The following is a 27,856-nucleotide window of genomic DNA, read 5'->3' on the forward strand; positions in this document are numbered from 1 at the left end:
AACAATTAGAGCGGCAGACCATGTCAGCGTGCACTTTGCAAAGTACAAGACACAACTATTGGAGCTACATGGCAGTATGGGTCGTGTTGCAAGGGAGCTTCGCATAATGCATGATGTTCTCTGTCACATGGACATTCGAAACTGCAACAGTCAAGTATATGACGGCTGGTTGGAGGAGGTACGGAAAGTAGCACATGTGATGGAGGACATGGTGGACGAGTACTTGTATCTAGTAGGACAGAAACATGATACAGGGTCTTGCTTTTACCTCAAAAGGGGGTTCAGAAAACAAAGTTCTCTGCTTTCTATGAACCAGATAGCTGTCAAGGTGAAAGAAAGAGAGAAAGACCTTACTCACCTGTCAGAGACAAAAACCCGTTGGGTTCCCATGATAAACAACGGGGATAGTGGCAGCACTAATTACATTGTCAAGAGGTCCCAAGATCTAGCAAAAATTTCACGTTCCCTTGACGAAGAAGATCTAGTGGGGGTAGATAAAAACAGAGAAAAACTTGAGCAGTGGTTGGCAGGCGATGATTTTGGACACTCTGTAATAGCCCTGCTTGGAATGGGAGGTCTTGGTAAAACTGCTTTAGCTGCAAATGTGTACAAGAAGGCGAGGGAGAAATTCCAGTGCCACGCCTGGATCTCCGTCTCTCAAACTTATTCTAGAGAAGATGTCTTGAAGAATATAAGCAAGGAACTTTTCAAAGATAATGTCAGTGTGACAGAGAACATCATGCATTATTTGATATCCGCGGTACAGAATCCGCATCATCCATCTGTACAGAATCTAAAACTGCAGCTATGGACATCACATGCCTTGAAGAGACAATGAAGAGTTTTCTGGGGCAACAAAAATATTTGATCATATTGGATGATGTTTGGACTACAGAAACATCTGATGACTTGTCTAGGGTGCTTACTAATAATGATAATGGTAGTAGAATTATAATGACAACAAGGGAAGGCCATGTTGCTGCACTTGCCTCTCCAGGACACATCTTAACACTAGCACCTTTACTAGAAGATAAGGCATGGGATCTGTTCTGTAAAAAAGCCTTTCCAAGAGATACTGATCATGAATGTCCTTTGGAGTTGAAGCCTTTGTCCGAACAAATGGTTAACAAATGCAAAGGCTTGCCCCTTGTTATTGTATTAGCTGGTAGCCTTTTGTGTGTGCGCGAGAAAACTGTGGAAGAATGGAGAAGAATTAATGATCAATTGAGTTGGGAGCTAAATAACAATTCAAGGTTTGATCACATAAGGAATGTTTTGCATCTGAGCTTCATCTACCTTCCAACACACTTGAAAAGTTGTTTCCTGTACTGCAGCTTATTTCCAGAAGACTATCTTCTCAAAAGGAAACAACTTGTACGGTTATGGATAGCAGAGGGGTTCATCGATGGAAGGGGTGATAGCACATTAGAAGAAGTGGCAGAAGGCTATCTGAACGAGTTGATTGATAGAAACATGCTGCAACTTGTTGAAAGGAATAATTTTGGTAGGATGAAAAGATTCAGAATGCATGACATCTTACGTGAATTGGCAGTTGACTTGTGCCAGAAGAACTGTTTTGGTACTATATACGGGGATAAGTGTGGGGGTTCTCTACAGATGGATGGACGTCGATTGGTAATGCATAGAGTGAAGAAGGATATTCAGCAGTCATTTTCTAGCATGCACCACCTTCGAACTGTCATTACACTGGATGGCTGCATGCCATCATTCACTCTACTTCCTCTGCTATGTAACAAATCAAGATATATGACAGTGCTAGAATTAAGTGGTTTACCTATCGAGAAGCTTCCAGATGCTATTGGTGATCTTTTTAATCTCCGCCATTTGTGTTTACGTGATACAAAAGTGAAGGTGCTCCCGAAGTCTGTTGAGAAGCTTTCAAATTTGTTGACACTGGACCTTCATGGATCTGACATACATGAGTTGCCTAGTGGGATCGGGAAACTGAAGAAGCTTAGGCACTTATTTGCTGAGAAAACAATTGACCCAGATTGGAGAGAGATTCAATGTTGCAGTGGTATGTGTATCCCCAAAGGTCTTGGAAATCTAACAAATCTACAGACATTACAAGCATTGGAAGCACAAGATGAGTCTGTCAGACATTTATGGGAGCTGACGCAACTGAGAAGTTTGAGGTTATGGAATGTGAAAGGAAACTACTGTGGCCGCATCGGTGAGTCTCTAGTTCGGATGCGCCTAGATGTAAATGCAAGTGCTGAGAACGAGGTTCTCTTGTTGAATGTCTGCCTGCCAAGCCTGCAAAAGCTGTATTTGAGAGGACGACTAGTGGAAGGGGCTTTCGACGAGTCTCCTCTCTTCCAAGCTGTTGGGGGGAAGAACTTGCATGTATTGAATCTATCTTTATCACAATTGAGAGAAGACCCCTTGCCATCCCTTTCTCGGTTGTCAAATTTGACGCGTCTACAATTCACTAGAGCATACAACGGTGAGCAGCTGACATTTTGCATAGGGTGGTTTCCCAAGCTAAAGATTCTCGTTCTAAGAGACATGCCTAATCTGAATCGGCTAGAGATACATCAAGGTGCCATGGCGAGGCTGGAAAGATTAGTCTTAGTCAACCTCAGCGGTATGATGGAGGTCCCACCTGGCATTGAGTTTCTCATGCCTCTCCAGCGTCTGGTTTTCCAGGAAATCACCGATGACTTCTTGACATTGTTACGCGAATGTTCTGCAATTCGAGGGGCCCATGCGGTGTATTCTCTCCGATATTGACATGCCCAGACTAGTTTGGAAATGTGTATGTACATAAGTAAGCAGTAGCTACTCACTTGCCAACTAGAACCAGTGTACCACTATTTGCTTTCTCCCTTGTCTCTTATAATCTTCTGTAATGTGTTGATGTGATCTGATGTTGGCTATGTAGGTCACCGGCGGAAAAGAAGATGCTTCGCTATGATGTTTAGATCAAGGAAAAAGGAGTATCCGATTCCAATGTTAGTGTACGCTCGTGCTGCTGCTGATTGTGCATACTTTCTGGGTTTCCTCTGCTTTTATTCAACACGCACCATTTGTTGCTTGTTCCATCTCCGCCACTGTTCGTGCCATGGTGTGCTTTTCCTTGTCAAGTGTGACAATCTTTCATATTGGTTTGTTCTGGTTGTGGCTAAAGGCGAGTGCTGTTTTCATATTCAGACTAATTTTCACATTACTTGTTTGAACTGTATACTGCTATTTCGTGTGCATTCATGTTCTGAACATATTCCAGCTGTGTCTGTTAAATAAATAAAAGACTCAGTTTGTGATTCTTAGTTATTGCTTAGGCATTCATTTTTGTTGTCACTATGGTTGTTGCCTGTCTGTTTTATTGCTAGCCTTGTTGTGTCCCGTTTTATTATCTCTTATTTTGGACATCTGTGAATGTTGTTTCTTTCTTGGATTACGTTCCTTGTTTTCTTGAGAAATATGCAGTGAAATTGTTTTGGAAAGCCCACGGCTTGTTTATACATGTCCTTAAGATTTTCCTTTTTAAAAACGTGGACACATGGAGGAGGCGATGGGTGAGCTGATGTAATCAAATTACTTTCTACTCCTAGATGATATGGGGGGTTGCAGTTGAAGCTGTACCAAACCATGTTATGCTTCACAGACAATGCATTCAGCAGCCCGATTTATGTAAGATTGGTTTCCTTAAACTGTCCCTTGGTGCTTATTGTTTCATTAGATCGCGGGACATGCATGTATCATTATATCTCAAGCGCTAGCTGGGTAATGATTTCATCAGAAAATATACTGTATTTAATTAGCAACAGTATGCCACTTTGCTCTTGTTCCTAGTTGTGTACGTCCAGATATTGTTTACTTCTCTGCATATTCCTCAAGCTCCTACTCCTGAAGAACCAGCAATTAATTAGCATTGTTTAATGCACTGATTAAGAAAAATCTCTGTTCCCATAGATTTATCTAGAGCTTTAATCTAATTAATAATGACACCGACCTGCAGAATAACTAGATTCAGACAGGAAGACTGAATCCCGTTACAAAATTCAGATTGGTTTCAGATTGAACCAACCCTAAAACTGCTGTTTCTACAGATTTATCTACAGCTTTAAGCTAGTTAAGGACACTGGCCTGCAAAATATATAGATCCAGAGAGCAAATCTGAACCCATATAAAATTCTGCTGGTCCTGTTGTAGCAACCACTATTATCGCCCATTTGTCAGGGCAACCACCGGTAAGTGGGTTTTTCAAAATTCAACTCAAGTACCAAAATTTTGAACAAAAATAGACCACCTGTATCTTCACTATGGCCACAGAGAAAGAAGGATATATACTGGAGTAGCAATAGAAGCTGACTCCAAATACTTTCTGACAATATTTGTAATGGTTCTGTTTGGCTAAATATAATGGTTCTGTTTGGCTCGACTGGAACTGCGCGGACACCACACCAGAGAGACAGCAGGATCAAAGTAATTTCAGCCACAAGAAGGACATCATTGACTTGATCTTGCCTCTTTTGATGTCTTCAGAACCTACCACCATTAAGGAAGGCATGGGGTTTGTGATCGTTGCGGCGATTGAATGTGCTTCCAAATAATGCATACATGGGGCCGGAAAACAATTGAGCTTCAGCGCAGACAGCTTCAACCACAAAGAGGAGCAGCATTGAGACGGCTTCAAGATGACCTGCAAAATATCTAGATTCAGACAGCATGCTGAGCCCCAGTACATAATTCTCTAGTCTGCAAGCTATGTTAGCTTGCAAAAACCTCTTATATTGTCGGATGGAGCTAGGGAGTAGTAATTAGTTATCACCTGACCCGCTCACCCATAATTACTCACTACCAAATGGAATTTGCCAGAAAATTTGCAGAAAATTATTTTATTTAGTACACCACCCAATGGAATGTGTAGGTGACACAAGCACTCTTACTAGTACCCAATAATTTCAGCGATTGTTTTCACGATCGAGAGAGAAAGGGATGTGGTGTAGAATTCCGTGGATGGAAGTTGGACCAGATGAGTGGATCTGGATGCTGCTACAGATTGCCAGAGATAAGGCTCCATTTGGCTCGATTAGAACTGCGTGGTCACCCAAGAAACAGCAATTTCTAAGTAGCTTCAGCCACACCTACCATTGACCTGACTTGACTTGCAGGTTTAGTAGCTGCCTCTCTTGAGACGGCTTCGGCAACAAGACTAGTATTATTCCATACTATCACCAAGCCATGACACAGTTTTGAAGAATTTCAAGTCCTGAAGCGCACAAGGAGGAGCTCCAGATCTACACCGCTTACCGTCTAGGTGCGTTCCTACCTAGTTCCCTTGCCAATATTATAGCTATAAGTCGATGCAAAAATGATCAGTTTTACAAACCATGTAGGTGGTTTGTTCTGCGGTTTCATGGGTAAGAAGAACAAGGAGGACACCTCAAGCTGAAGATCAAAGCCAGCTACTTGTGTTCACCAACAAGCTAGAACAGTCTCGGTCATGTCGACAGTTCAGGATCTCTATGACTAAGCTTCAATGACAACAAGAACAGAGGTCTCTCTCTCTCTCTCTTCTTTTTGAGGATCAATGAGACTATCTTGATATTTTCACATTCAGAACTGCACACCTAGTTTTCTGGCCATCTTAGGTTGTACTTAGAGCAATCTCCCTCTGTGTGAATCAAAAACCATTCTTGATGTATTTTTTCTAAATTTGCAAGCCTGATAATGCTCGTTAGAGGCGATATGCTTAGCACCTGATTGGCTTATGCACTTGCATCGTGGATACACTAGTGTGTGAATATCTAGCTTCCTAAAGTCAAACATTATTGTCGTGCGAAGATATACTAAAGTGAGCATGACTGCTCCTTTGAGTTAAGGTCGTTTTAGTTACGGTATAGTATATTGATTTTTTCTAATGACTCCTATGACATTATAACTTTGCTTACTTATTCATTTTCTTGATTCGCTACATCTTTCTTTCTTGCAGCTTAATCAACAACTCTAGCTATTTGTTTCTTCATACATATGGATATACTATTAGATGGGTGTTGAGAAAAATATGGAAGTAAGCTACCTGGAACTGTCACATTAGCCTACGTTCATATTAGCGAGCTGGCAGGTATGTTATCTTGGTCCCTCTTTGCCTTACTTTGTTAAAACTTCAACATTTGGGAACTTGAGATGTCCCTATACAAAAGCAGATCATGTATGGTCAGTTATTGGTCGAGTTTCACTTGTTCTTGTCAGTTAATGAAATTAAGTTTGCTGCAGTTGATTATAGCATAGTCCTGAGCTTTTTAAAATTCTCATGGACCTGCCTGTTGTATGTACTCTTTTGTTTGATTTCGTGGGTTATACTCCCTCCGTTCCCAAATATAAGTCTTTCTAGTGATTTCAACAAGTGACTACATACGGAGGCAAAAGAGTAATCTACATTTTAAAATATGTCTACATACATCCGTATGTTGTAGTCCATTTGAAATGTCTAAAAAGACTTATATTTAGGAACGGAGGGAGTAGTTAGATAGGCTAACATCATGAAATAAGAGTTTAGGATGATTACTTTGAAAGGTTTTTCTTATTTCACTTTTCTACCGTGGTTGCAGATTTTTAAAGTGTTTTGGCAAATGCTAGCATGATACGCTAAAGTTTAATTAGTACATCATTTACCTCATTTTCAGTTGCCATCCTAATTATATTGAGGAAGAATAAACAGCTAGGCCACCACCCAACAGTGAGACGTTAGCACATATCAGAAAATAATGGCGGAGACTGTGATTCTTCTAGCCATTCAAAAGATTGGAATTGCCTTAGCAAATGGAGCGGCAAACCAAGCCAGTGCACTGTTTGTGAAGTACGGCACGCAACTACTAGAATTACAGCGTGGCATGGATCGTGTTGTGAGGGAGCTTCGTTTAATGCATGAATTTCTGTGTCAAATGGACATTCGAAACCGCAATAAAAAAGCATATGAGATCTGGTTGGGGGAGGTACGGAAAGTAGCACATGTGATGGAGGACATGGTGGATGAGTACTTGTATCTAGTTGGTCAGGAACATGATGTTGGTTTTTTCTTTTTCCTGAAGAATGGGTTCAAAAAGCCAAGATCTCTACTTTCTTTGAACCAGATAGCTTTTAAGGTGAAGGAAATAGAGAAAGACCTTTCACACCTATCAGAGACAAAAACCCGTTGGGTTCTCGTGAACAATGAGGATACAAGCAGCTCGGACTACATTGTCAAGAGGTCCCAAGAGCTAGCAAACATTTCACGTCGCCTTGAGGAGGAAGATCTAGTGGGGGTCGACAAGAATAGAGAATTACTTCAGCAGTGGTTGGCAGGTGATCATTTGGAACGCTCCGTGATAGCACTGCTTGGAATGGGAGGGCTTGGTAAGACAGCTTTAGCTGCAAATGTCTACAGGAATGTGAGGGAGAAATTTCAGTGCCATGCATGGGTCTCCATCTCTCAAACTTATTCTAGAGAAGATGTCTTAAGGAATATAATCAAGGAACTTTCTAGAGATAAAGACAGTGTTCTATCTAACACTGCGGATATGGACATCACATGCCTTCAAGAGACGCTAAAGAAGTTTTTAGAGCAACACAAGTATTTGATCATTTTGGATGATATTTGGACTCCAGAAGTATTTAATGATTTGTCTAGGATATGTATTCATAATGAGAAGGGCAGCCGGCTGCTAATCACAACAAGGGTAGGCCGTGTTGCTGCACTTGCCTCTCAAGGGTGCATCTTAACACTCGAAGCTTTACCCGAAGACAAGGCACGGGATCTTTTTTGTAAGAAAGCCTTTTCAAGAGATACGAATTATGAATGTCCAGTGCAGTTGAAGCCTTTGTCTGATGAAATATCTAGCAAGTGCAAAGGATTGCCTCTTGTTATTGTGCTAGTTGGTGGCCTCTTCCTTGTGCATGAGAAAACTGTGGAAGAATGGAGAAGAATAAATTCCCAATTAAATTGGGAGCTGATTAATAATCCGGAGTTCGATCACATCAGGAATGTTTTTCATCTCAGCTTTATCTATCTTCCAACACATTTGAAAAGTTGTGTCCTGTACTGCAGCTTATTTCCAGAAGACTATATTTTGAAAAGGAAACAACTTGTGCGGTTATGGATCGCGGAGGGGTTCGTCCAGGAGAGAGGTGAATGCACATTAGAAGAAGTGGCGGAGGGATATCTAAAGGAGTTGACTGACAGAAACATGCTACAACTTATTGAGAGGAACCACTTTGGTAGGATGAAGAAATTCAGAATGCACGATCTCGTACGTGAACTGGCAGTTGATTTGTGCAAGAAAAACTGTTTTGGTGTTAGTTATGAGGATCAGTGTGTGGAGTCTCTTGAGATGGATGGACGTCGGTTGGTGCTTCACAAACTGAAGAAGGATATTCAGGAGCCATTTTCCAATATGCACCAACTTCGTACTGTCATTACACTGGGCGGTAGCAAGTCATCATTCACTTTACTACCTCTGCTATGCACAGAGTCAAGATATATGACAGTGCTAGAATTAAGTGGTCTACCCATGGAGAAGATTCCAGATGCTATTGGGGATCTTTTTAATCTCCGCCATTTGGGTTTGCGGGGTTCAAAGGTGAAGATGCTCCCGAAGACTATTGAGAACCTTTCAAATTTGTTGACACTCGACCTTTATGAATCTGACATACATAAGTTTCCCAGTGGGATTGTGAAACTAAAGAAGCTTAGGCACTTATTTGCTGTGATAGTAATTCATCGAGAAGGAAATTTTTCTAAATATGGTGTGCGTATCCCCAATGGTCTTGGAAATCTAACAAACATGCAGACGCTACAAGCATTGGAAGCACAAGATGAGTCTCTTAGGCATTTAGGGGAGCTGAGGCAAATGAGAAGCTTGAGGTTATGGAATGTGAAGGGAATTTACTGTGGACGCATCAGTGAGTCTCTAGGTCAGATGCGGTACTTGTCCAGCCTAGATCTGAATGCAAGTGACAATAGTGAGGTTCTCTTGTTGAATGTCTGCCTGCCAAACCTGCAAAAGCTACGTTTGATGGGGCGACTAGCGGAAGGGGTGTTGGACGAGTCTCCTCTCTTCCAAGCTGATGGGGGGCAGAACTTGTATTCATTGTCTCTGTTATGGTCACAACTGAGAGAAGACCCCCTGCAATCCCTTTCTCGGTTGTCAAACTTGACATATCTACAGTTTACCGGAGCATACAACGGAGAGCAGCTGGCATTTCTCACGGGGTGGTTTCCCAAGCTAAAGATTCTCTATCTCGGCGGCCTGCCTAATCTGAGTCGGCTAGAGATACAGCAAGGTGTCATGGAGAGCCTGGAGGCATTATGCTTACACAACCTCAGCAGCATGACGAAGGTCCCAGCTGGCATTGAGTTCCTCCTGCCCCTCCAGTATCTAAACTTCCGCGAAATAACCATTGACTTCTTGGCGGAGCTGCGCCGTTCTGCAATTGGAGGGGATCGGTGGTGGTATACTCTCCGAGATTGACCTGCCACACTGGTCGTGAAATGCGTAGGTACGCGTGCAAGCTATTACCAACTAGTACCACTACTTGATTCCTCCCTCGTCTTTAATCTTACTACTTTAAGAATTAAGATAGGGTGTTGGTTATGCAGATTCGATTAAGTCAGTTATAAGTTCGTGCCGCTGCCGATATATATACTACAATACGGTCTGGATTTCCTCTGCGTTTACAAGACGTACTACTGCCTGTGTTTGCTGCTGCTACTCTGAGTTTACAAGATGAAACTTCAGCTAGCGGCCTAGCGCTTCCTCTGCTTTTTCAAGACGTGTATGGACTTGTTCACTTCTGATGCTGCTACTGCCTGCGTTTACCACTGCTCCTGCTACTTCTGGTGCTTCTTGTCAAGCATGATAATTAGCTGTAATAAGATGCCACTTATTGTATGACGTGTTTTCATTTTCAGACTATTTTCCCCTTTGCGTTACCTGTTTGAACTACTTCCTTCTATTCGTGTGCGCTGGTTGTGAACTATGTACGATATCGCCTGCTTCAGCTGTGGCTGTTAAATAAAAGACTTTGTTTGTGATTCATATGCTCAGATGTTAATTGTGAGCAGCACCATGGCACAGCCAGCCCATGATCTCACCGCATGCACGCTATCTCTGCCTCGATACCCACTACTATCAAGAGGGAGAAGGCCACTACTGACATTGTCGCCATTTGCTGCTTCTGTCAACCAAGGTAAGTGGACACCGGACCGGATGCTAAGTCAGGAAGTGCCCATCTTGTATTTTAGCGGCTTCTTGATCTATGCCCAGATTCGATCTTTTTTTTTTGTGTGTGTGTGCGATAGAGCAAGTTACGACATTTAGGAGTACCCCAGGTCTGTAAATACTTGATGCTATGGTCTGAATGGTACGCATTGTGTCATGAAAAGAAAGGAATTTGATGATGTTAGATACCAAGCTTCAAGTTCTTTCGGTGAGTTTGACTTCACGTACATATGTTATCGCTACTCGTTGTCTGCACAAAATAGATAGCTGGTCTATGCAAACATTAGATGCATCAGAATTTTGATGTACGTATGCTCTACATGCCTGCAGCATGTATGTATGGAGGAGAATAATACCTTGATAGCCCCATAGCTCTGGGCTATGGTAAGATGTTGTATTAGGCCTCGTTCGGTTCTGAAGGGTATCAAGGGGGTTGAAGGGGCTTATATCCCCAACAAGTCAAAACCCACCTCAATGCCCGCCAATCATCTCCAATCCCCTCGTGCTGGGGATTAACAGAACAAACCCTCAGGGCGCAGAGCGAGATTACTTGTTGATGCTAGAATATGTTCTCAGACTCGGATTTTGTATGTACACTCACTGTTCATATTGATTGTTTGATGGCCCAGATGTTACCTGTTATAAGAGAGGAAGCATCTGCCGCTGTGACCACAAAGAAGATGAAGAAGTACCAGAGATCAACATGAAGAGTGAATATGAACCAAGTGCCATTTTCCACTGAACAGTAAAAGATTCTTTGGAGACAGATTTTCAGAGTGGCAAAGTTTAAAGAAAATCCTGATTAGAATGGTCCGAAGAAAAGTAAAGCACATGGTCAACATTTTTTATATGCACATTTTTTAATGTTTTTCAAATGCTTCATTAATATTTTTTAAATACAGGATTAACATTTTTTGAATACATGGTAAACTTTTTTTCTATACATTTTTAAAATTTCTTTAATGCTTAATTAATAGTTTTCAAATTAAAAGATTAATATTTTTATAATACATGGTCAACATTTTTTCTATACACATCTAACATTTTCTAAATGCTTGACTAACATTTTTCAAACATTTTTTCATCATGTTTTTAAATGCTTGATTACCATTTTTATATACATGATCAAAATTTTATTATTTTTTAATACATGGTCAACATTTTTTCTATACACATTTAACATTTCTCAAATGCTTGATTAACATTTTTCAAATACTTGTTCAACATTGTTTTTTTTCAAAATGCTTGATTAACATTTTTATATACATGACCAAAAATATTCATCATTTTTTTAATACATGATCAAGAATTTTTCTATTTCGATTCAACATTTTTCTGAATGTTTGATTAACATTTTTCAAATATTTATTCAATATTTTTCAAATACTTAATGACCTAGACAACTTCTGGCCCCGCAACCAACCAACATTGTATTGAATTTAATGGTATGCAACATGTACAGATGCACACATGGGTTGCGCTATGGTACACAACATGCCCTATTCATGTTGACCGCGAATACTGCACGAATCTCATCGCTATATCATGTGGCATCCGAGTACCCGGTAGAAACCCGGACCGCTAGAAAAACCACTCTGCGGTGCGGTGTCAATGAAAAGCAAGGGGAGGAGGGCAGTGACACTACTAGGGAAAAGCTTAGTAGTAGCGCCGGTTAAACAGCTAGTAGTAGCGCGGGTGCCCGCGCTACTACAACGGCGCTACAGCTAACTTGTAGTAGTAGCGTGGGTAGTAGTAGCGTGGTTGCCACCCGCGCTACTACTATTAATTTCAAAAACAAAAAAAGTCTCAATCCCGTGCATGCTGTCAATGGCAGCAATTGTTCGATCTAGCGAGGGCGGGGGTTGCCGGAGGTGTCGAAGGGCAGCGTAGACCAGATCCAGTGACGGCTGCTACAGAGGGCCCGGATCCATGGCCGAGCAAGGCGGCAGCGTGGGGCTCCTCTTCGCAGCAAAGGCAGTGAGCTCATGGTCGTCCATGGCGACGACCTGCACAGGCAAGGACATGAGAGGGTGAGTCAAACTAGAGGGAAAGAGAAAAAAAGGAAAAACGAGGGAGAGAGGAAGGAGATGGAGGTACCAGGGGGTTGGTTGCTAGTGGTGAGGTGCTCCCGCGTGGTGGCATGGAGATGCGGGGAAGACCGGCGAGCTCCGGGACACCGGCGGCCTCTTTTGGCGCCATGGAGGAGGAGGCGCACATGGGTAGGAGGTCCATGCGAGAGCCTAGGGAGAGAGAGGGGGAGAGTGACGGGGGAGAGGAAGGATTTGGGGAAGCAGATGGGGATTTCAGGGCTCTTCAAAACAATGTACTTAATAGTAGCGAGCGGTATAAACCCGTGCTACTACTATCAACGTAGTAGCACGGGTTTATACCCCTCGCTACTACTATGGCATGTCCCGGGGGACATAGTAGCCACCACTTAGTAGTAGCGAGGGGTATAATCCCGCGCTACTACTATCAACTTAGTAGTAGAGAGGGTTATAAACCCGCGCTACTAGTAAGTAGCAGTCGCGAGGGGTATAAACCTGCGCTACTAGTAAGTGTCTGCCTATAAGTTTTTCCCTAGTAGTGTGAGGAGGCGTCGGTGACATTCGACAAGGTTGTGGCATGAGAGGAAGTTGATTTGCCGTACGACAAGTTGTACCATGGAATAGACGAGGAAGGAGAAGGTCATGGTGGCTGAGATCGGAGGATCAATTAGTCGGATGGGCCCTTGGTGGCGATGGAGTCAGCCAGGTGTTTGATAAATCTCAGAAGCAACACTGATAAGTGAGGGCGGCAACATTGCAGTATTTCATTTTTGGTGGTGCTCTTTGGGTGCCGAGTCGTGACTTTCAGGATGAAAACCTAAGGTCTGACCTTCATTGGTTGTGCCTGGCAATTGCCTTGCTGAAGGAATTATTTTGAGAGGTAGGACTTCCTTCAGGGTGAAAACCTTAGATATTGGATCGGCAACGACGGTGCTTGTGCACTGTTCCCTTCTTGAAGGCATTGCTTTTGAAGACCTTTTCTGTTTTCAGGGTGTTGTATTTGGTGGTGGTTGGTGTGCTACTGCTGAAAGGAGTTCATCGTTGTGGTGGGACCTTTGTTTTTCCTTTGTTTTTTTTTGTTTTTCTTCTTTGACTGTGTGCATTATGGATGTCTTGTGACATCTTGAAAGTGCGGAGACTGAGTGTAATTGATATCTTCACGATATTAATATATTCTCCATTATAAAAAAAGGGTTAGCGAGCCTCCGCCTCGTTGACGTCGACGAAGATGTTATTCATAGAAAGTAGAATTCCACAAAAATATCAACATGCTGTGAACCAACCTATGGTTGGATGGTTAGAGGGACTGTGGTATCCCCAGCCCACCAGGGTCCAAGTCCTGGTGCTCGCATTTATTCCTGGATTTATGTAAGGATTTTCGGTGATGCGCATTCAGTGGGAGGAGACGTTCCCGTCGACGACGAGGTGTGTATGGTGACTTCGTAAATTTCAAGATGATATGCCGGCTCGGTCTTTCAGAGGTGCTCATAAGGATAGGGTGTGTGTATATGCGTTTATAGGGATGAGTGTATGCGCATGTACATGAGCGCTTGGCGCTTGCGTCTGTATTGTGTTAAATAAAATGCTGAGATAGCCTGCTGACCCTACATATTACACAGATTGGTTACTTATATAAAAAAAGAGCTTCAGTAGATATGCACATTAACATGAGTGTTCGCATGTTGGCGTGGACCGTTAACATGCTGAAGCTCTCGAAAAATAAAATCCAGGGCTTCTGGATTCTTTCGTTCCTTGCTGCCTCCGGTGCGCATTTACTCAGCATTCAAGCTGAAACTCAAGACAAACAACATGCTCCAGTGTTTACCAGGAAATAACTTTTATTTCCTGCAGATTATATATTATCAATAGACCATGAGAAATAAGAACATGAAGCTGAAGCCAAAAAAATGACCTCTTTATTATGTGGTTCTTCACAAAATAAAAAGTTGCTACATAGCGAATTATGTCCAGCACAAAGCAGGACATGATATATGATAGCAGAGTAACAAGAACGCATTTACAACTGCCAACAACACACGAAATATGAGCTTGTCTGATTCCTCTTTTTTTTTGAAAGAGAGAGAGGGAAAAGAGAGCTTTATATATTCCTTATGCCCCGAGTACAGTCTTTCAGGATTACATCGGTCATACTACATGGCACACTGCCCATCATAAAAAACAGCCATTAGTTCTAGCATGAGCAGCAAGTTTATGATCAGCCAGAGTACGTGCACTGTTCGTGGCTTCAGTTAACTTCCACCTCGGGGATGGGCAATGCATTTGCTTTTGGACTGAACCTTGGATGCAAGGGATGAGCTTCTGCCACCGCTTCCCGGCTCTGTTTGGCGTCTGCACACGAAAGCGGCTAACCGTGGCACATGCACTCATCGGCGGTCGGTGGACACGTCATCTCAGGGGAAATCTTATGCCGCAGGCGGTCAGAGAGTTCACTGCCTTGTGGATGCTATTACAGGACATCACGCTAGGCCATGTGGATGCTATTACAGGACACCATGCTAGGCCAGCAGCGGGACATGGTCTCTTGGCGGTGGACGACAAACGGCAAATTCTCCACTCATTCTGCCTATGCAATCCAGTTTGAGGGATCGGTGAGGACGAGCTACAAGCAACTTATCTGGTAGTCGGAGGCACCACTGAAATGCAAAGTGTTCTCTTGGATGGCGGTGCTTGGGAAGATCTTGACAGGGGACAACCTGGCGAAGCGAAACTGGCCTCACAACCCGACGTGTTGCCTCTGCAATGCTCAGCGTGAGACGCCCGAGCACCTTCTGGCTTGCTACCCTTTCATGGCGAGCTTGTAGGGGAAAATAATGCAAAAATGCAACTTGCCAGTGACCCTTGCCCCGTCACCAGCCTCAGAGAACATTCGGGAGTGGTGGTCGAGATCAAGGCAGCAGGTGTCGGAGATGCATAGGGAACAACGGAGCTCGTTAGTGCAGCTCACGTGGTGGTCAGTGTGGAAGGAGCAGAACTCGCGGATTTTTGACCACAAGAACTCGACAGAAGAATAGGTGCTGGATCGAATCAAGAATGATCTCATTGATTGGAAGTTGGCAGGCAAGCATAAGGTGGCCCTAATGATTCACAGACCTAGGGAACCAGATAAATATTTATGTTGTTGGTAGGCTAGTAATGGGGTTCGGACTGTAATTTTCTTTTGAAAGCAATAAAGCTTTATTACTTAACCGAGCTTGGGCATATCACCCAAAACATAGTCGCCAACAATGGCTGGTACATTAGAGTCCCACTGCATACAGTGGTCAGAAGCACTACTACGGCCAATCCTGGCCAACTCGTGAGCGACAGAGTTCGCATCCCGTCTACACACTGATACATTGAATTTCGAAAACCAGAGTTTCATCTGGTACTTCATATCTTCCAGCACTGCCGCGTACGCCGAGGAGTCCGACTGATGAATATCCAGAGCTTCAGCTAGCAGCTGGGAATCAGTTTCAAAACACCACTCGCACCATGCCAAGATCTGCTGCCATGTTGATTGCATGAGACATGGCATCAGCTTCGGCCGCGAAAGGGTCATGAATATTCTCCGTTCTTCCCGCGCGAGCGCAGACAAGTCGACCGCCAGCCGTCCTCGCAGCCACACCCCAGCCCGCATGATCCTGCCCTGCCAGAAATGACCCATCGACATTTATTTTGTACTTCGACTCTGCCGGAGGCTGCCACTTGTCTGGCGGGGGTTTATCCAGGACATTACTCCTCGTTGTCCTCGCCACATCAGCAGGCCGGCTGGGCATTTGTCCCTCTCTCAACTTGTTTCGATTTGACCACCACAGCCACCAAAAAGTGAGCACGTGTAGGCGCTTTTTTACATCTAGGTCCCAAAGGAAGTCCAGCTTTACATGCACGGACGAGATCTTTTCCAGCTCAAGGCGTTCTTTCTCCATAGCTAGGTCCCTCCACACCTCTTTCACATGCTTGCACTTGATAAATAGATGTGCCCCATCCTCGTCAGCCTTACCGCAGAAGAGGCATTTGGTGTCCGCGATTGGAATACCTTTCCTTGCCACATTTGTACGCAGGCCAAGGGATTCATGCTTGAGCCTCCACGCGAACATTTGGATGTTCTTCGGGCAAGGTATTTTCCACAATCCATGCATCATCATCTGTCCTGTCCAGGTTGCCCGGCACGCTGTTGCTCCCACCAGCTCCCGCGTCGGTCTTGATCTGTTCCAGCTGAACATGGAGTTTATAGGCGCTCTTCACCGAGTGCACTCCTTTGGTATCATAGTGCCACACTATGAAATCTTGTACACCTTCCCGCAATGGTATCCGAAGAATGTGGTTAGCATCATCAGCCCAGAAAGAGTCCCTAACTAGCTGCACATCCCAGCTTCCTGTGGTCGGGTCGATAAGATCACTGACCCACTCTAAGATATTTGTTCCTCGAGGAGTAATAACCTGACGCGACCAGGGGTGAGGAATCCACGGGTCAGTCCAAATCCTTACGCTTGTTCCATCCCCAATCCTCCAGATATAACCTTCCCGAAACAGCTGGAGACCATGAAGCAAGCTGCGCCATGGGTACGAGATACCATCTCTTGGTACAACCTCAAGAATTTTCCCGTTGGGAAAGTAACGTGCTTGCAACACCTTCGCACAAAGAGAGTCTGGGAACTGAATAAGTCTCCATATTTGCCTGGACAGCATTGCAATATTGAATCCGTGCATATCCCTAAAGCCAAGACCTCCCTGCGCCTTCGGTTTAGTGAGTTTCTGCCAACTAATCCAGTGTGTAGTGTGCTCTTTATCCTGCTGGCTCCACCAATAATTCCCCACTAGAGCACTAAGTTCCTCACAAAAGGATTTGGTGAGATAAAAATAGGACATAGCAAAAGTCGGAATAGCCTGTGCAACGGTGGTAACCAACGTCTCCTTCCCCGATTTTGCGATCAACCTTTCCTTCCATCCATAGACCCTGCCCGCCATGGCCTTTCTTCTTAATTTTCCCACATGCACCGGCAGCCCTAGATACTTCTGATTCCATGACTCGCTCTGGATCTGCAAGGCGTCCTTGACAGCAGCCTTCGCTTCATCTCTAGTGTTGGGACTAAACATAATCGCCGACTTCTCCAGATTAATACATTGCCCAGAGCAGTCCTCATACAGATCCAAGATTTGCCGCATAGCAAGTGCTTCCTCCTGTCTAGCTCTCATGAGCAAGACCGAATCATCCGCAAAGAGCAGATGCGAGATCATTGGCGCATTTTGGCATATTTTGACCCCACCGATCCTCCGAGACTCCTCGGCCTCATGTAGAAGAGCAGAAAGACCTTCAACACAGATGACGAATAGATAAGGCGATGCCGGGTCCCCTTGGCGCAGTCCACGTGAAGGAGTAAACTGCTGGGTAAGTTCTCCATTAACTTTGATCTGGTAGCGAACCGAGGACACACAATGCATGACCAGATCAACCCATCTTGCCCCAAACCCAAGCTTATTTAACATTGGTCTTAAGAACTCCCATTCCACTCTATTGTACGCTTTGCTCATATCTGCTTTCACTGCGGCAATTCCCTCATTACCTCTTTTCTTGTTCAGTAAGTGGTGTGACACCTCATAAGCTACTAGCACATTGTCAGTAATAAGTCTGCCGGGGACGAAAGCACTCTGGTTTAGGGAGATAATGTCCGGTAGCACTAACTTCGACCGGTTCGCGATAACCTTGGAGACTAGCTTGTATATCACATTACACAAGCTAATCGGCCGGAGATCCTTAATTCTGTTCGGATTCTTCACTTTTGGAATCAAGACTACCACTGTATCATTCCAGCCCTCTCGGGTAAAGCCCCTACATTCAGTACCGCGAGCACCTCATCAACAACTTTGTCCCCCATGAAATGCCAATGCTTCTTATAAACGATAGAGGGCATGCCATCTGGGCCGGGGGCCTTTAGGTCGCCAATGTGATCAAGCGCCGCCTTCACTTCTTCCCTTGTAACCTCAGCTTCTAATATAGCTCTCATTGGCGTTGTCACCCGGGGTTGAACCTTAGTGATTAGTTCAGCCAACCGATGCCCTCCCGTAGAGGTGAAGAGGTCCTGAAAATAAGAACAAACATAAGTATTAAGCTCCTCCCCTTCCTTCACTTCTGATCCATCCTCCTTCACCAGCTTCTTTATTCTGTTGGCTTTCCTTTTTGCTGAAGCTACTGCCATAACATATTTGGTGCTCTTGTTGCCATCACGCAGCCAGGACACATGCGAATGTTGCTTTGCTTTTGTATTCTTTTTAGCTTCGAGCTCCTCCACCGCACAGCGCAGTCTAGCTTCCTCCCTAATTTTTTCTTCAGACACCGGCGCCCGCATACAAGACTCCAGCGCTCTACGAGCCTTCTTCAGACGTTCCTCCAGCTCCCCTGCCACTTCCTTCCCCCAACGCTTCATCCTCCCTGCCACATTCCGCAGAGCCGTAGCAACATCTCCTCTCCCCTCCAAACACCCTTCCTCCCATGCTCCCTGAACTTCAACACTACATCCTTCCTCTTGAAGCCACCACGCCTCAATCCGAAACCCCCTGTCGCCTCCTCCCACTCTCCTGTTCCCTCCTTCCGTACAGACGATTACTGGCCTATGATCAGAGTGACGCGGGTTCCCATTGATGATGGAGAAGTCGGGGAACCGCCGGCACCAAGATGCATTGGCAACCGCTCGATCAAGGCGCTCGCAAATATATGTCTGCAAGTCTGTACTATGGTTCCTCCAGGTGAACTTGTCTCCCTCATAGCCTAGATCGCAAAGGTCGCAAACTTCCAAGGCCTCCCTGAAGTTGTCCATGAGTCGCTGGCCCCTGTCAGCGCCCCCAATCTTCTCATCTCCCGAAAGAATCTCGTTGAAGTCACCCAAACGGAGCTAGGGTCGGTCCTGCTGGTGCTGCTGCCCAAGAAGCCGCATCATCTTCCAAGTCTCCTTCTTCCGCTCCGATTCGGACTCGCCATAGACCCCCGCAAACAGCCAAACTCTTCCATCCTCTTCAGACACGTAAACATCGACATGCCTTCTCCCATATGACCTCAGAGCTACATCAACCCCCCTTCTCCAGAACAACGCAACACCTCTGCTCCTGCCCACCGGGTTCCATGCAGTCATGTGAGCTAGGCCCAACATCCACCGGAACTTGTCTAACTCCCTCTCTGACAATTTTGTCTCCGCCAGAAAGAGAACATCGGGCTCCTCCATCCTCCCCAGTTCGAGGAGGCTACGAACCGCCGGGCCGTTCCTGAGCCCCCGGCAGTTCCATTCAATAAGTTTCATTGCTCCCGGCGGGGCTGCTCTGGCAGCCCGGCCGATATCAAGTTGGTAGCTTCACCCTCCTGGACAATTGACACCACTACTACATCGCTAGGAACCTCCGCCGCCTTTCCCTTCTTCCCTAGCTTCTCTACTTCCTCCTCTTCCACTCTACCATGCTTCTGACCTAGCACCTCCTCCCTCGCCTCCCTTGCCAGCTCTCCTTCCAAACTAGCCTTGTCCCGGCTCTTCTTTCTGTAGCGTTTCCCTCCTGGGTTTTTGCTAGCATTCCTACTCCCTCCAGCACAATCACCCTTTCCTTTGTGATCAGCACCGACATCCTGCACCTCCTTGCCCGCATTTGTCTAAACCGATCCCGAGACACCTCCCTGCACGCCCGGCCCAGCATTGGCTTGCGGTGTCCCATCAACTAGCACAAGCTTCTTTGGCTCTCCCGACCTCCTGGGTGGAGCAACAATCTTCTTAGCAGGGCTTGTGACTTCCTCATCTTTCTCATGTCCTCCATTCCTCGTGCGATCAGACCGGGAATCACTTTTCCTCCACGACAGGCTATCACTCCCACTGCCAGAACGCCCACTAGACCGGCTGAATCCATACTCCCTTGACCCTCCCTGTCTCCCACCAGCGCTTCTCCACATCTTGTCATCCATCTGGCCTCTATGATGCCCCATGTCAGCCCGCAGCCATCTACCGTACTGTGGTTTCTCTCCTTTCTTCAGCTTAGTAACACAGTCCTTCTCCCCATGCCCTATAACACCACACGTATAGCAAAAGTCCGGAAGGAATTCGTATTCGAAGCGGCACCATTCACCATCACCCTCCTCCTCCCCACTAACCATTGCAGCCTTGCCCATGCCTTGGCCATCCTTCTTCTCTGCCTCATCTTCCTCAAGAGTAAAACCCCTCATGATGGGCTTGTCAATATACATCCTAATCTTCACCTGAGGGAACCTGCCTATAGTGTTCCCATCCATACCAGTATCCGCTTCCACAAATTGTCCCACAATGTTTCCAATCTCTTCCGCAGATTCCTCATTCATCATACTGAGAGGCAAATCATACACCCTAACCCAAATCAGAATATTATTGAACACATAGTCCTCCGGCCTCTTCCTTGGCATATAATCCTCCACCACCACCAACTCCTTATCGAACATCCATGGCCCGTCTTCGATAGCCTTACGTTTCCCGGACTCCTGGTTGAAAGTGAAGAGGAATTGATTCACTCCAATCTCCTTACACCCGATCCCCTTGATAGGGCACCAGACCTTGCCAAGGGATAGACAGATTGCATCCGGGTGTGCCAGCTTCTCAGACATGACCTTGCCTACTGCCTTCAACTCCGATTCCTTCCCCTTCTCCTTCGCTGAGTACCGGATCTTGACCCCCTTCCTCTCTTCCTCTGACAGCCGCAAGCCCTTCATCAGCCCTGCCACCCCTTCCATCCCCCGATCTCCCATGCGACCAGACGCCTGCACCTCCTCCTCCTCCTAGGGTTGGAAGTGTTTTATGACCGCGCGCCCTAGGGAGCACACGGAAGGTTTCTGGTGGATGGGACGGGATGGGAACCTTGCACAGGGCGACGACCACAATCTGGATTCACCGGCGGCGAGACGGAGAAACCCTAGCGCGCAACCCAGATCACGATCGCCTCCGTAATCGTCGGACCTAAACGCTAACCGTCACCACGTGGGACGGACCCCAGAAACCTTGCTCTAGCAGCCCGGTTACAGTCCGAGCAGAATTCGGACTGTAATTAGGTGGCTGGATACTAACTTTGTATCCTGGGTAACTTGCTATACCCCCGTAAAACTCTTCTCTAATTTCAATGAAATGCTGCATCATGCAGTCTTTTCGTCAAAAAAAAGTTTATGATCAGCCACCTTGCTCCCTCTTCCAATCTTTCTTACTCTGCAGGATGGAGAATTCTTCAGCAAGTCCAACGAATCATTGTACGTAGCCCACTATCTTGGCGCTGGATCACAGAATTTGCATTGATGGCCTCAACAACAGCCGCGCAGTCTGTCTCAGACATCGGTGGACCAATATATACTTCTTCCAATGGTCGGATGCCTAAAAGCATCGTCCGCCCTTCAGCCTCTTCAGCATCACTGCAACCAGGAAGGGTTCAGCCCGCACTAAACGAAACCTCGCCGTCGATATTTCTTGCAACGACTCCAGCTGCTACCAAACCCGTATTATAAATTTCCTGGGTGTAGCCCATCCAAGCATATAACACAACAGTCGATAAAGCTATTAATTCACAACACATTCTTGGGAAACTATCTTGCAGCCGATCATGCATTTTCCCACGAAATAAAGTTACAGGTGATCCCAGGTTCACGAAAATATATTACGGCTGGACCAAGATTACAAGCAGATAGGTCTAGCTAAGCTAGTTGAGATTCCAGGAATAGGTTGATACAAGTTTCTGTGACTTTATTGGCCATGTTTGGCAACGACATGTACTGCCTACAGTATTCCTCCAGCTCCGGGCAGTTGTGACGTCGTGCTACCTTCACCGTGGCTAGCGCGCTCAGCACCGTCGCGACATTCTCGGCCAGCAAGTTTATGCACAGGCGCTTCATCCTCTCTAGTCGGAACCGGCACGCCGCCGCAAGAATTTCTCCAGCCATCATTGTAGAATCTCCGTCCGCAGGGACTAGGTCGTCGACATGAGGCGACTCGTCGGTGTAGATGAAGTGGAGCATGGCCTTGAAAGCCATGGCTCTTATTCCGTCGATCCTTACATGGTCAGTGCCACTAGCCGATTCCACTGCCTCATGTAGCACCGGCGACCGCGTGGCTATCACAAGCCCGTGCGCACGGATCTCACTGTCCTCGACCAGGAACTTCACGTCCGAGCCTTCCTCCGTCACCAACAACTGCTCAAGATGCCATGCGAAATTCGACGGTGGCACAACAATGATTGTGCCTACCACTACCAGACTCGCGGGCTATGCCTACGGCCACGGGCCGTCGGCATAGGCCCCCAGGCCGTCGGCATAGATATATGCCTACGGCTGCCGTCGGCATATCCCCGTCGGCGTAGATGTCGTCAGCGTAGTCTTGTCAGACCGTCGGCATAGTATAGCCGTCGGCATAGGGTCCTATGCCGACGGCCTGACGTCAGCCGTCGGCATAGTATAGCCGTCGGCAGTGTTTTTCGTCTGACGGCAACGGACGGCGCCGTCAAAAGCGCCGACGAATCACGCAATGCCACGTGGCAGAGATATGCCGACGGCTTTGCCGTCGGCATATCTCTGCCATGTGGCATCTCCTGGTTTCTCCTGGCAGCAGGGCTATGCCTACGGCAAAGCCGTCGGCATAGATTTTCATATATGCCTACGGCTTTGCTGGAGGCATAGATGTGCCACGTGGCAAGCCCTGGTAACTCCTGGGCGTATATATGCCGACGGCTTTGCCGTAGGCATAGTTTTTTTCCCCTGTTTTCTCTTTTCCAATTCATTTGACAGCATTTCAAAACAGAACAATATGAAATTATGCAGAAATATGACAATTCATCATGTAAACATACTCAAGTTCATCTAAACATACTCAAGTTCACCATCATCATCTAAACATACTCAAGTTCATCACATCATCTAAAGATCATCACCGACGGAAGTTCATGAACATAAAAGTAGTGCAAGACATGAAACATGATAAAAGTAGGAATATGAAAGGCATGGCACGATGGCCACATGCACGGAATCATCAAGCAAGAGCACCTCCGCCAAAACCACCACCTCCGCCATAACCACCACCACCTTCGCCAAAACCACCACCACCACCTCCGCCAAAACCGCCATCGCGACCACCACCACTCTGCCAGATCGGAGTGACTGGGGTCAACGGAGCAGGAGTCGAGCCACCGGTCCCCTACATGTTTCAGAAAAGATTCTAACAGTAAATATGATATGATAGTGTTTCATGAACGAGAACTAGTTTGCTAGTAGTTAGGCAAATGTACTAACCGGGCCATCACTGCCTAGTGCCACCCATTCATCGAACGTGGGCACATGTGGGGGTTCTCCCGCAGGTGGTGGTGGGGGTCCCATTTGTGGTGGATCCGTGCGGTTAGTCCAAGACGCCAACATAGCCTGAATGTTAGTTAAAAAAGCAAACTAGAAGATCAGAAGGAATGAAAGTGCAAAAATTTAGCTTGGTTTTAAGAGGGCAAAACTAACCGTCATCATCTGACGGTTGTAATCATCGTTTGCCTTCACTCGTTTCAAGTACTCCCGCACCTCGAGATTCCTATGCTCGACAAACTCCTTATATGCCTACATAATTTAGGTTGTTTCTAAGTGAGCAATGCTGAAAATAAACTGAGAATGCAAGATAGAAAAAGATAAAGAGGAAGTACTTACAGCATGCTGGCGGGCTAAGGGAGTCTGTGAACGCCCCGTACTCTCTAACTGGCTCTGGTTGGTAGCCCGAAGCTGTGTGTACGAGATCGAAGGAGTGATCAAGCCATCGAAACACGGATACCAGCCATTCTTCTTCCCCTGGATGGCCACCACCGCCGTGTCGTCGATCTGAGACTGGGCGACCTCAGCAACAGGAACATCCGGATGCAACTCCTGATAGTGATGAATGTAAGACCCCAGGTGCTCCTCGGTCTTGCCGTAGTACTGGCTCTCGCCCTCCTTGCGATGACTCCGCTCGCGGGCCAGCTTCCACGACTCCATGTCTGAGAGCGGCCTCTTCAACTTGTCCTCCTACAACGTCAAATAGAAGTCAGCCATACATAAGAACATGACATAAAGAAGAACAAAAATGCATCATGCACATAGATATACCTTCATGGCCTTGAAGCCCCAGTGGTTCCTGTTTCCTTGGCCGTGTGTCCCGTCGTCTCCACGGTTAGCCCGGGCCTTGATGCTCTTGGCAGCAAACTCTGCATCGGCGCCGAGCCACCTATCCACCAAACTCGCCCATCCGTCATGCCTTCCATAGCACCAACGAGGAACAACCTATGCAAATTTTGGAAGCATGACATGTGAGCACGAAACATATAGTTGACTGCTTGAAACAATGAAAAGTTAGTAATAGTTACCATCATGAACTGCTCCTTGCTCAAGGTAAGTCGTAGCTTCCGCGCTTGAGTTTTGGTCATCTTTTGGTGCAAGTAGTAGTGGTAGTACTGCGAGACGGCAACCCAGCGCACCTCGTACTGCAACTGACGAGCTTTCTTCTTCGCAGCCGCAAGCAAGACCACGTCGGCTCTGGCCTTGTGCTCGTCAAGAACTCTATAGAGTTGCTGCAATCATGCATAAACCAGAAGCAAACAAGGCATCAGTTGAGTGATTCAATGATAAACTATGAACGAAACTGAAGACAAGTGATTCAGAAGAGAACTTACCCAAAATTTGGTGATCACGGCCTTAGCGGTCGTCCCGTACTCCGCATTGCTGCAAGCCTCGTAGCGGGCCCAGCTCGTGGCCAAAACCCGCTGCTGCGGGTCCCTGTCTGGCCGCGGGCAGAATAGGCCAGGCCAAAACCCCTTCAACAGAACAGTGATAAGGCCGTTCGGTTTATGGCCCTTTCCGCGAAGGATCCAGTTTCTGCAAAAGAATCAAATGATTGCCATGTGTACAATAAGAAAATGTTGTCATGTGTTGAAAATATGATTGAGAGGCACTTACTCTGTCCCCACAGGTTCAATGAGCCACTTGTGCTCCTCGATAGAAGGTGGTGTAGGTAGTCCGGCATTACCACGCAGCCACCCCTGCGAAGAACCCGGTGGCAAGTCACCCCACAACGCGGGATCAACCTCCCCTCCACTCTCCTCGCCCTCCTCCTCACCCTCCTCCTCGGCCTCCTCCTCCTTGCCATCAGGAACATACTCCTCCTCCTCAGACTCAGAAGGTGCCTCTGTATAGGAGGGCATCGAAGAAGACCCTCCTATTTCAGACACGGCCCGGAGTTTTTTGCCCCGGTTGCCTCTCCCCCCACCTCCTCCTCCTCTAGGGGCTCTCCCCCCACCGCCTCCTCCTCTAGGGTCTCCTCCCCCGACCCCTCCACCTCCCTGTGAGGTGTCATCCTCGCGTAGTCGGGAGGGAACCTTGTGGGCTCGTCCACTCCGAGTAAGTCCTTTAAATTTACTGAGGAAACTAGCGCCGCTGGACTTGCCCATGATTAGCAAACCTGCATTGAGAAGAGAATAAACAATTAGTAAGGATATCAATTAAACAAGCATACAGGAAAAACATTAATACCAGAAGAGCACATTAAGCATACTATTGTAATGATCATTAAACATCTATGCCGTCCAGGCCGTCGGCATAGATTTGACGACGTTAGCCGCTGGTCACGGGCGGGGTCGCCGGGCCCACGTGTATGCCGACGGCCTGGGTATGCCGACGGTTGCTGTCGCCATGTTCGCAGCTGGGCCGACGACATATGTATGCCGACGGGTGCCGTCGGCTTAGCTCGTTGTAGCCCGACGGCCAAGATACGCCGACGGCCAAGACGTGGCTGTCGGCATAGTGCAAAGTAGGCCGACGGTAGCCGTCGGCATTGATTTGGCCGTCGGGGTAGGGCCAGTTTCTGGTAGTGTACGCCCATGGTGCTACTAGTGCAGGACTCTGTGTGTACCTTGACTTGGCACTGTATCGTGAATGAGCCGTCATGTCCCACGTAATGTGAGTTGGCAGATTTTGCGCTGATGAATTTTGGCCAAACCCAGCCATCGCAGTTCCCGCCAACATAGACGTGTGTAAAATTATGGGTAGGAAACGGCGGCAACTCACCGGTGGGGTCAACGGGATTTAAAGTCACCGTTGCTTCTACCTTGGTATCATCGCCATCAATTGAGGGTCTGACGAAGACACCAATCATGTCCGCGGTGTCTATAGCCCACTGATAACCCCCCACTTGAAAACTACCCGATCGTATGTATTGGCCGACACCATGCGTCTTTCTCATGGCACTCAAGCATTGGATGGTGAACTCGTGTGTGGCGCTCATCATAACCGACGAGGTATACTTCGACGCGCTTCTTGTCATCCTGTTGGTACCACCGCGGGTGGAAGAAGTAGATAGAGATCTGTCATGGGAAACTGCACTCTTGGCTATTTTCTTGATGATCTCATTTATAAAAGAGGGGCATGTCTTTTCAAGTTCCTTGTACTCCTCAGTGGCCTCCACGGTGTCATACACGTTGGGGTCAGACGCCAAGAACTCGACGCAGGATGCCTCAAGCTCCTGGCAGCTACGTCGGTCGTGGGCCAGCATCAGCGTTGTCATGACATTGCCGATGTCGATGCTGTCGGAGAGTAGCTTCTCGCACATGAGCCTTAGCCTCTCGAGGTCGTAGAGATCTGCTGCCACGAGCAGCTCGTGCGCCATGGCCACCGGGCATCTTTGTGTGTTGGGTGTAGGCTCCTCATCGGTGTAGATGAAGTAGAGCATCGCACTGAAAGCTGACGCGGTCACGCCGCTGATCTTGAGACGCCGCGCGCTCCGCTCCTTCATGTCCCCGCGCAAGAACTGGGAGTGGAACGCTGGCGATCGTGTGGCCAGCACCAACTTGTGCGCCTAGACCTCGGTCTCGGTGCCGTCGTCATCGAGGATGAAGGTCACGTCCGGCTCTGGCGACCGCCTCTCCCTGAGAAGGTTGTGGAAGTCCCGACAGATGCTCGGCGGCATGATGACGAGGCAGTTTTTGGTGGCGGTGGAGTCCTGCTGCTGCGGCTGCTGGAGGACGTCGACGGTGCAATGTATGGTGAGGCTGTCGTCGATGATGTAGCGTGACTCGTGGTCCCGAAACGTGTCCGGGACGGCGAGCTCCCAGGCTACGGTGCTCATGGACCGAGCACCGAAAGTCTTGGCCTGGTCACTCCGCCACACGGCAGCCGGGAACTGGCCGGTCCGGTTGGGTTCGTCGATCCTGTTGTTGCCGTAGCTTTGTCTCTCTAGCTCGCCCTCACTTGTCGTGGCACGAACCAACGAAGAAGGAGGTGGAGAAGAACACAAGCACAGAGATGACATGGTGATGTTTTTCCTGGAGCCCGAACTCCACCCGCCGCATGTACAGCGTCTTTTCCCTCGAGCACGTACTTGAGGTGAACCCACTGGCTACATAGTTTGGCAACTATATCTCCCCCGGTTACAACACACACTCGATGGCAGGCCTTTTTGTAGTCCCATAGCAGCGCAGCTCCCACGTTACCCATGCGCACCACGCGCTCATCGTGGCCGCTGGCAACAAACCCGCTAACTGCCTCGTGCATGCAAGCGATCAGCCCGGCTGTGCGTGCGACCCGGCCAGCTCCACCAGTTGATG

The 27,856-nt window shown here is 47.0% G+C and overlaps 2 protein-coding genes, 2 long non-coding RNA genes and 1 pseudogene across 6 annotated transcripts; 2 read left to right on the plus strand and 3 right to left on the minus strand.

The window, feature by feature from the left end:
• Positions 1-570: 570 nt before the first annotated feature.
• On the plus strand, positions 571-3,058 carry LOC125525234 (disease resistance protein RPM1-like). Of its 2 annotated transcripts, none has more exons than XM_048690237.1 (2): positions 571-2,791; positions 2,906-3,058. In XM_048690237.1, exon 1 carries the CDS (start codon positions 808-810, stop codon positions 2,752-2,754), a length of 1,947 nt encoding a protein of 648 aa, XP_048546194.1. In that variant the 5' UTR covers positions 571-807; the 3' UTR covers positions 2,755-2,791; positions 2,906-3,058. The 2 variants fall into 2 exon arrangements, with proteins under 2 accessions (XP_048546194.1, XP_048546196.1); XM_048690239.1 differs by having other exon boundaries at positions 571-2,779.
• A 1,194-nt stretch (positions 3,059-4,252) lies between these two features.
• On the minus strand, positions 4,253-4,929 carry LOC125525235. Its single transcript, XR_007291207.1, has 2 exons — positions 4,796-4,929; positions 4,253-4,666 (listed from the first exon to the last, which is right to left on the minus strand). It is a non-coding gene; the product is annotated as an uncharacterized LOC125525235 (long non-coding RNA).
• A 137-nt stretch (positions 4,930-5,066) lies between these two features.
• On the plus strand, positions 5,067-10,043 carry LOC125525233 (disease resistance protein RPM1-like). Of its 2 annotated transcripts, none has more exons than XM_048690236.1 (5): positions 5,067-5,284; positions 5,364-5,524; positions 5,960-6,091; positions 6,579-9,504; positions 9,605-10,043. In XM_048690236.1, exon 4 carries the CDS (start codon positions 6,735-6,737, stop codon positions 9,474-9,476), a length of 2,742 nt encoding a protein of 913 aa, XP_048546193.1. In that variant the 5' UTR covers positions 5,067-5,284; positions 5,364-5,524; positions 5,960-6,091; positions 6,579-6,734; the 3' UTR covers positions 9,477-9,504; positions 9,605-10,043. The 2 variants fall into 2 exon arrangements, with proteins under 2 accessions (XP_048546193.1, XP_048546192.1); XM_048690235.1 differs by having other exon boundaries at positions 6,654-9,504.
• An 11,910-nt stretch (positions 10,044-21,953) lies between these two features.
• Positions 21,954-27,561, minus strand: LOC125518172 (annotated as a pseudogene).
• Positions 23,588-24,021, minus strand: LOC125523643. Its single transcript, XR_007290333.1, has 3 exons — positions 23,937-24,021; positions 23,754-23,849; positions 23,588-23,666 (listed from the first exon to the last, which is right to left on the minus strand). It is a non-coding gene; the product is annotated as an uncharacterized LOC125523643 (long non-coding RNA).
• Positions 27,562-27,856: the final 295 nt, after the last annotated feature.

Source organism: Triticum urartu, chromosome 7 (genome assembly GCF_003073215.2).
Source record: "Triticum urartu cultivar G1812 chromosome 7, Tu2.1, whole genome shotgun sequence".
In the NCBI taxonomy this organism is placed as follows: Eukaryota; Viridiplantae; Streptophyta; class Magnoliopsida; order Poales; family Poaceae; genus Triticum; species Triticum urartu.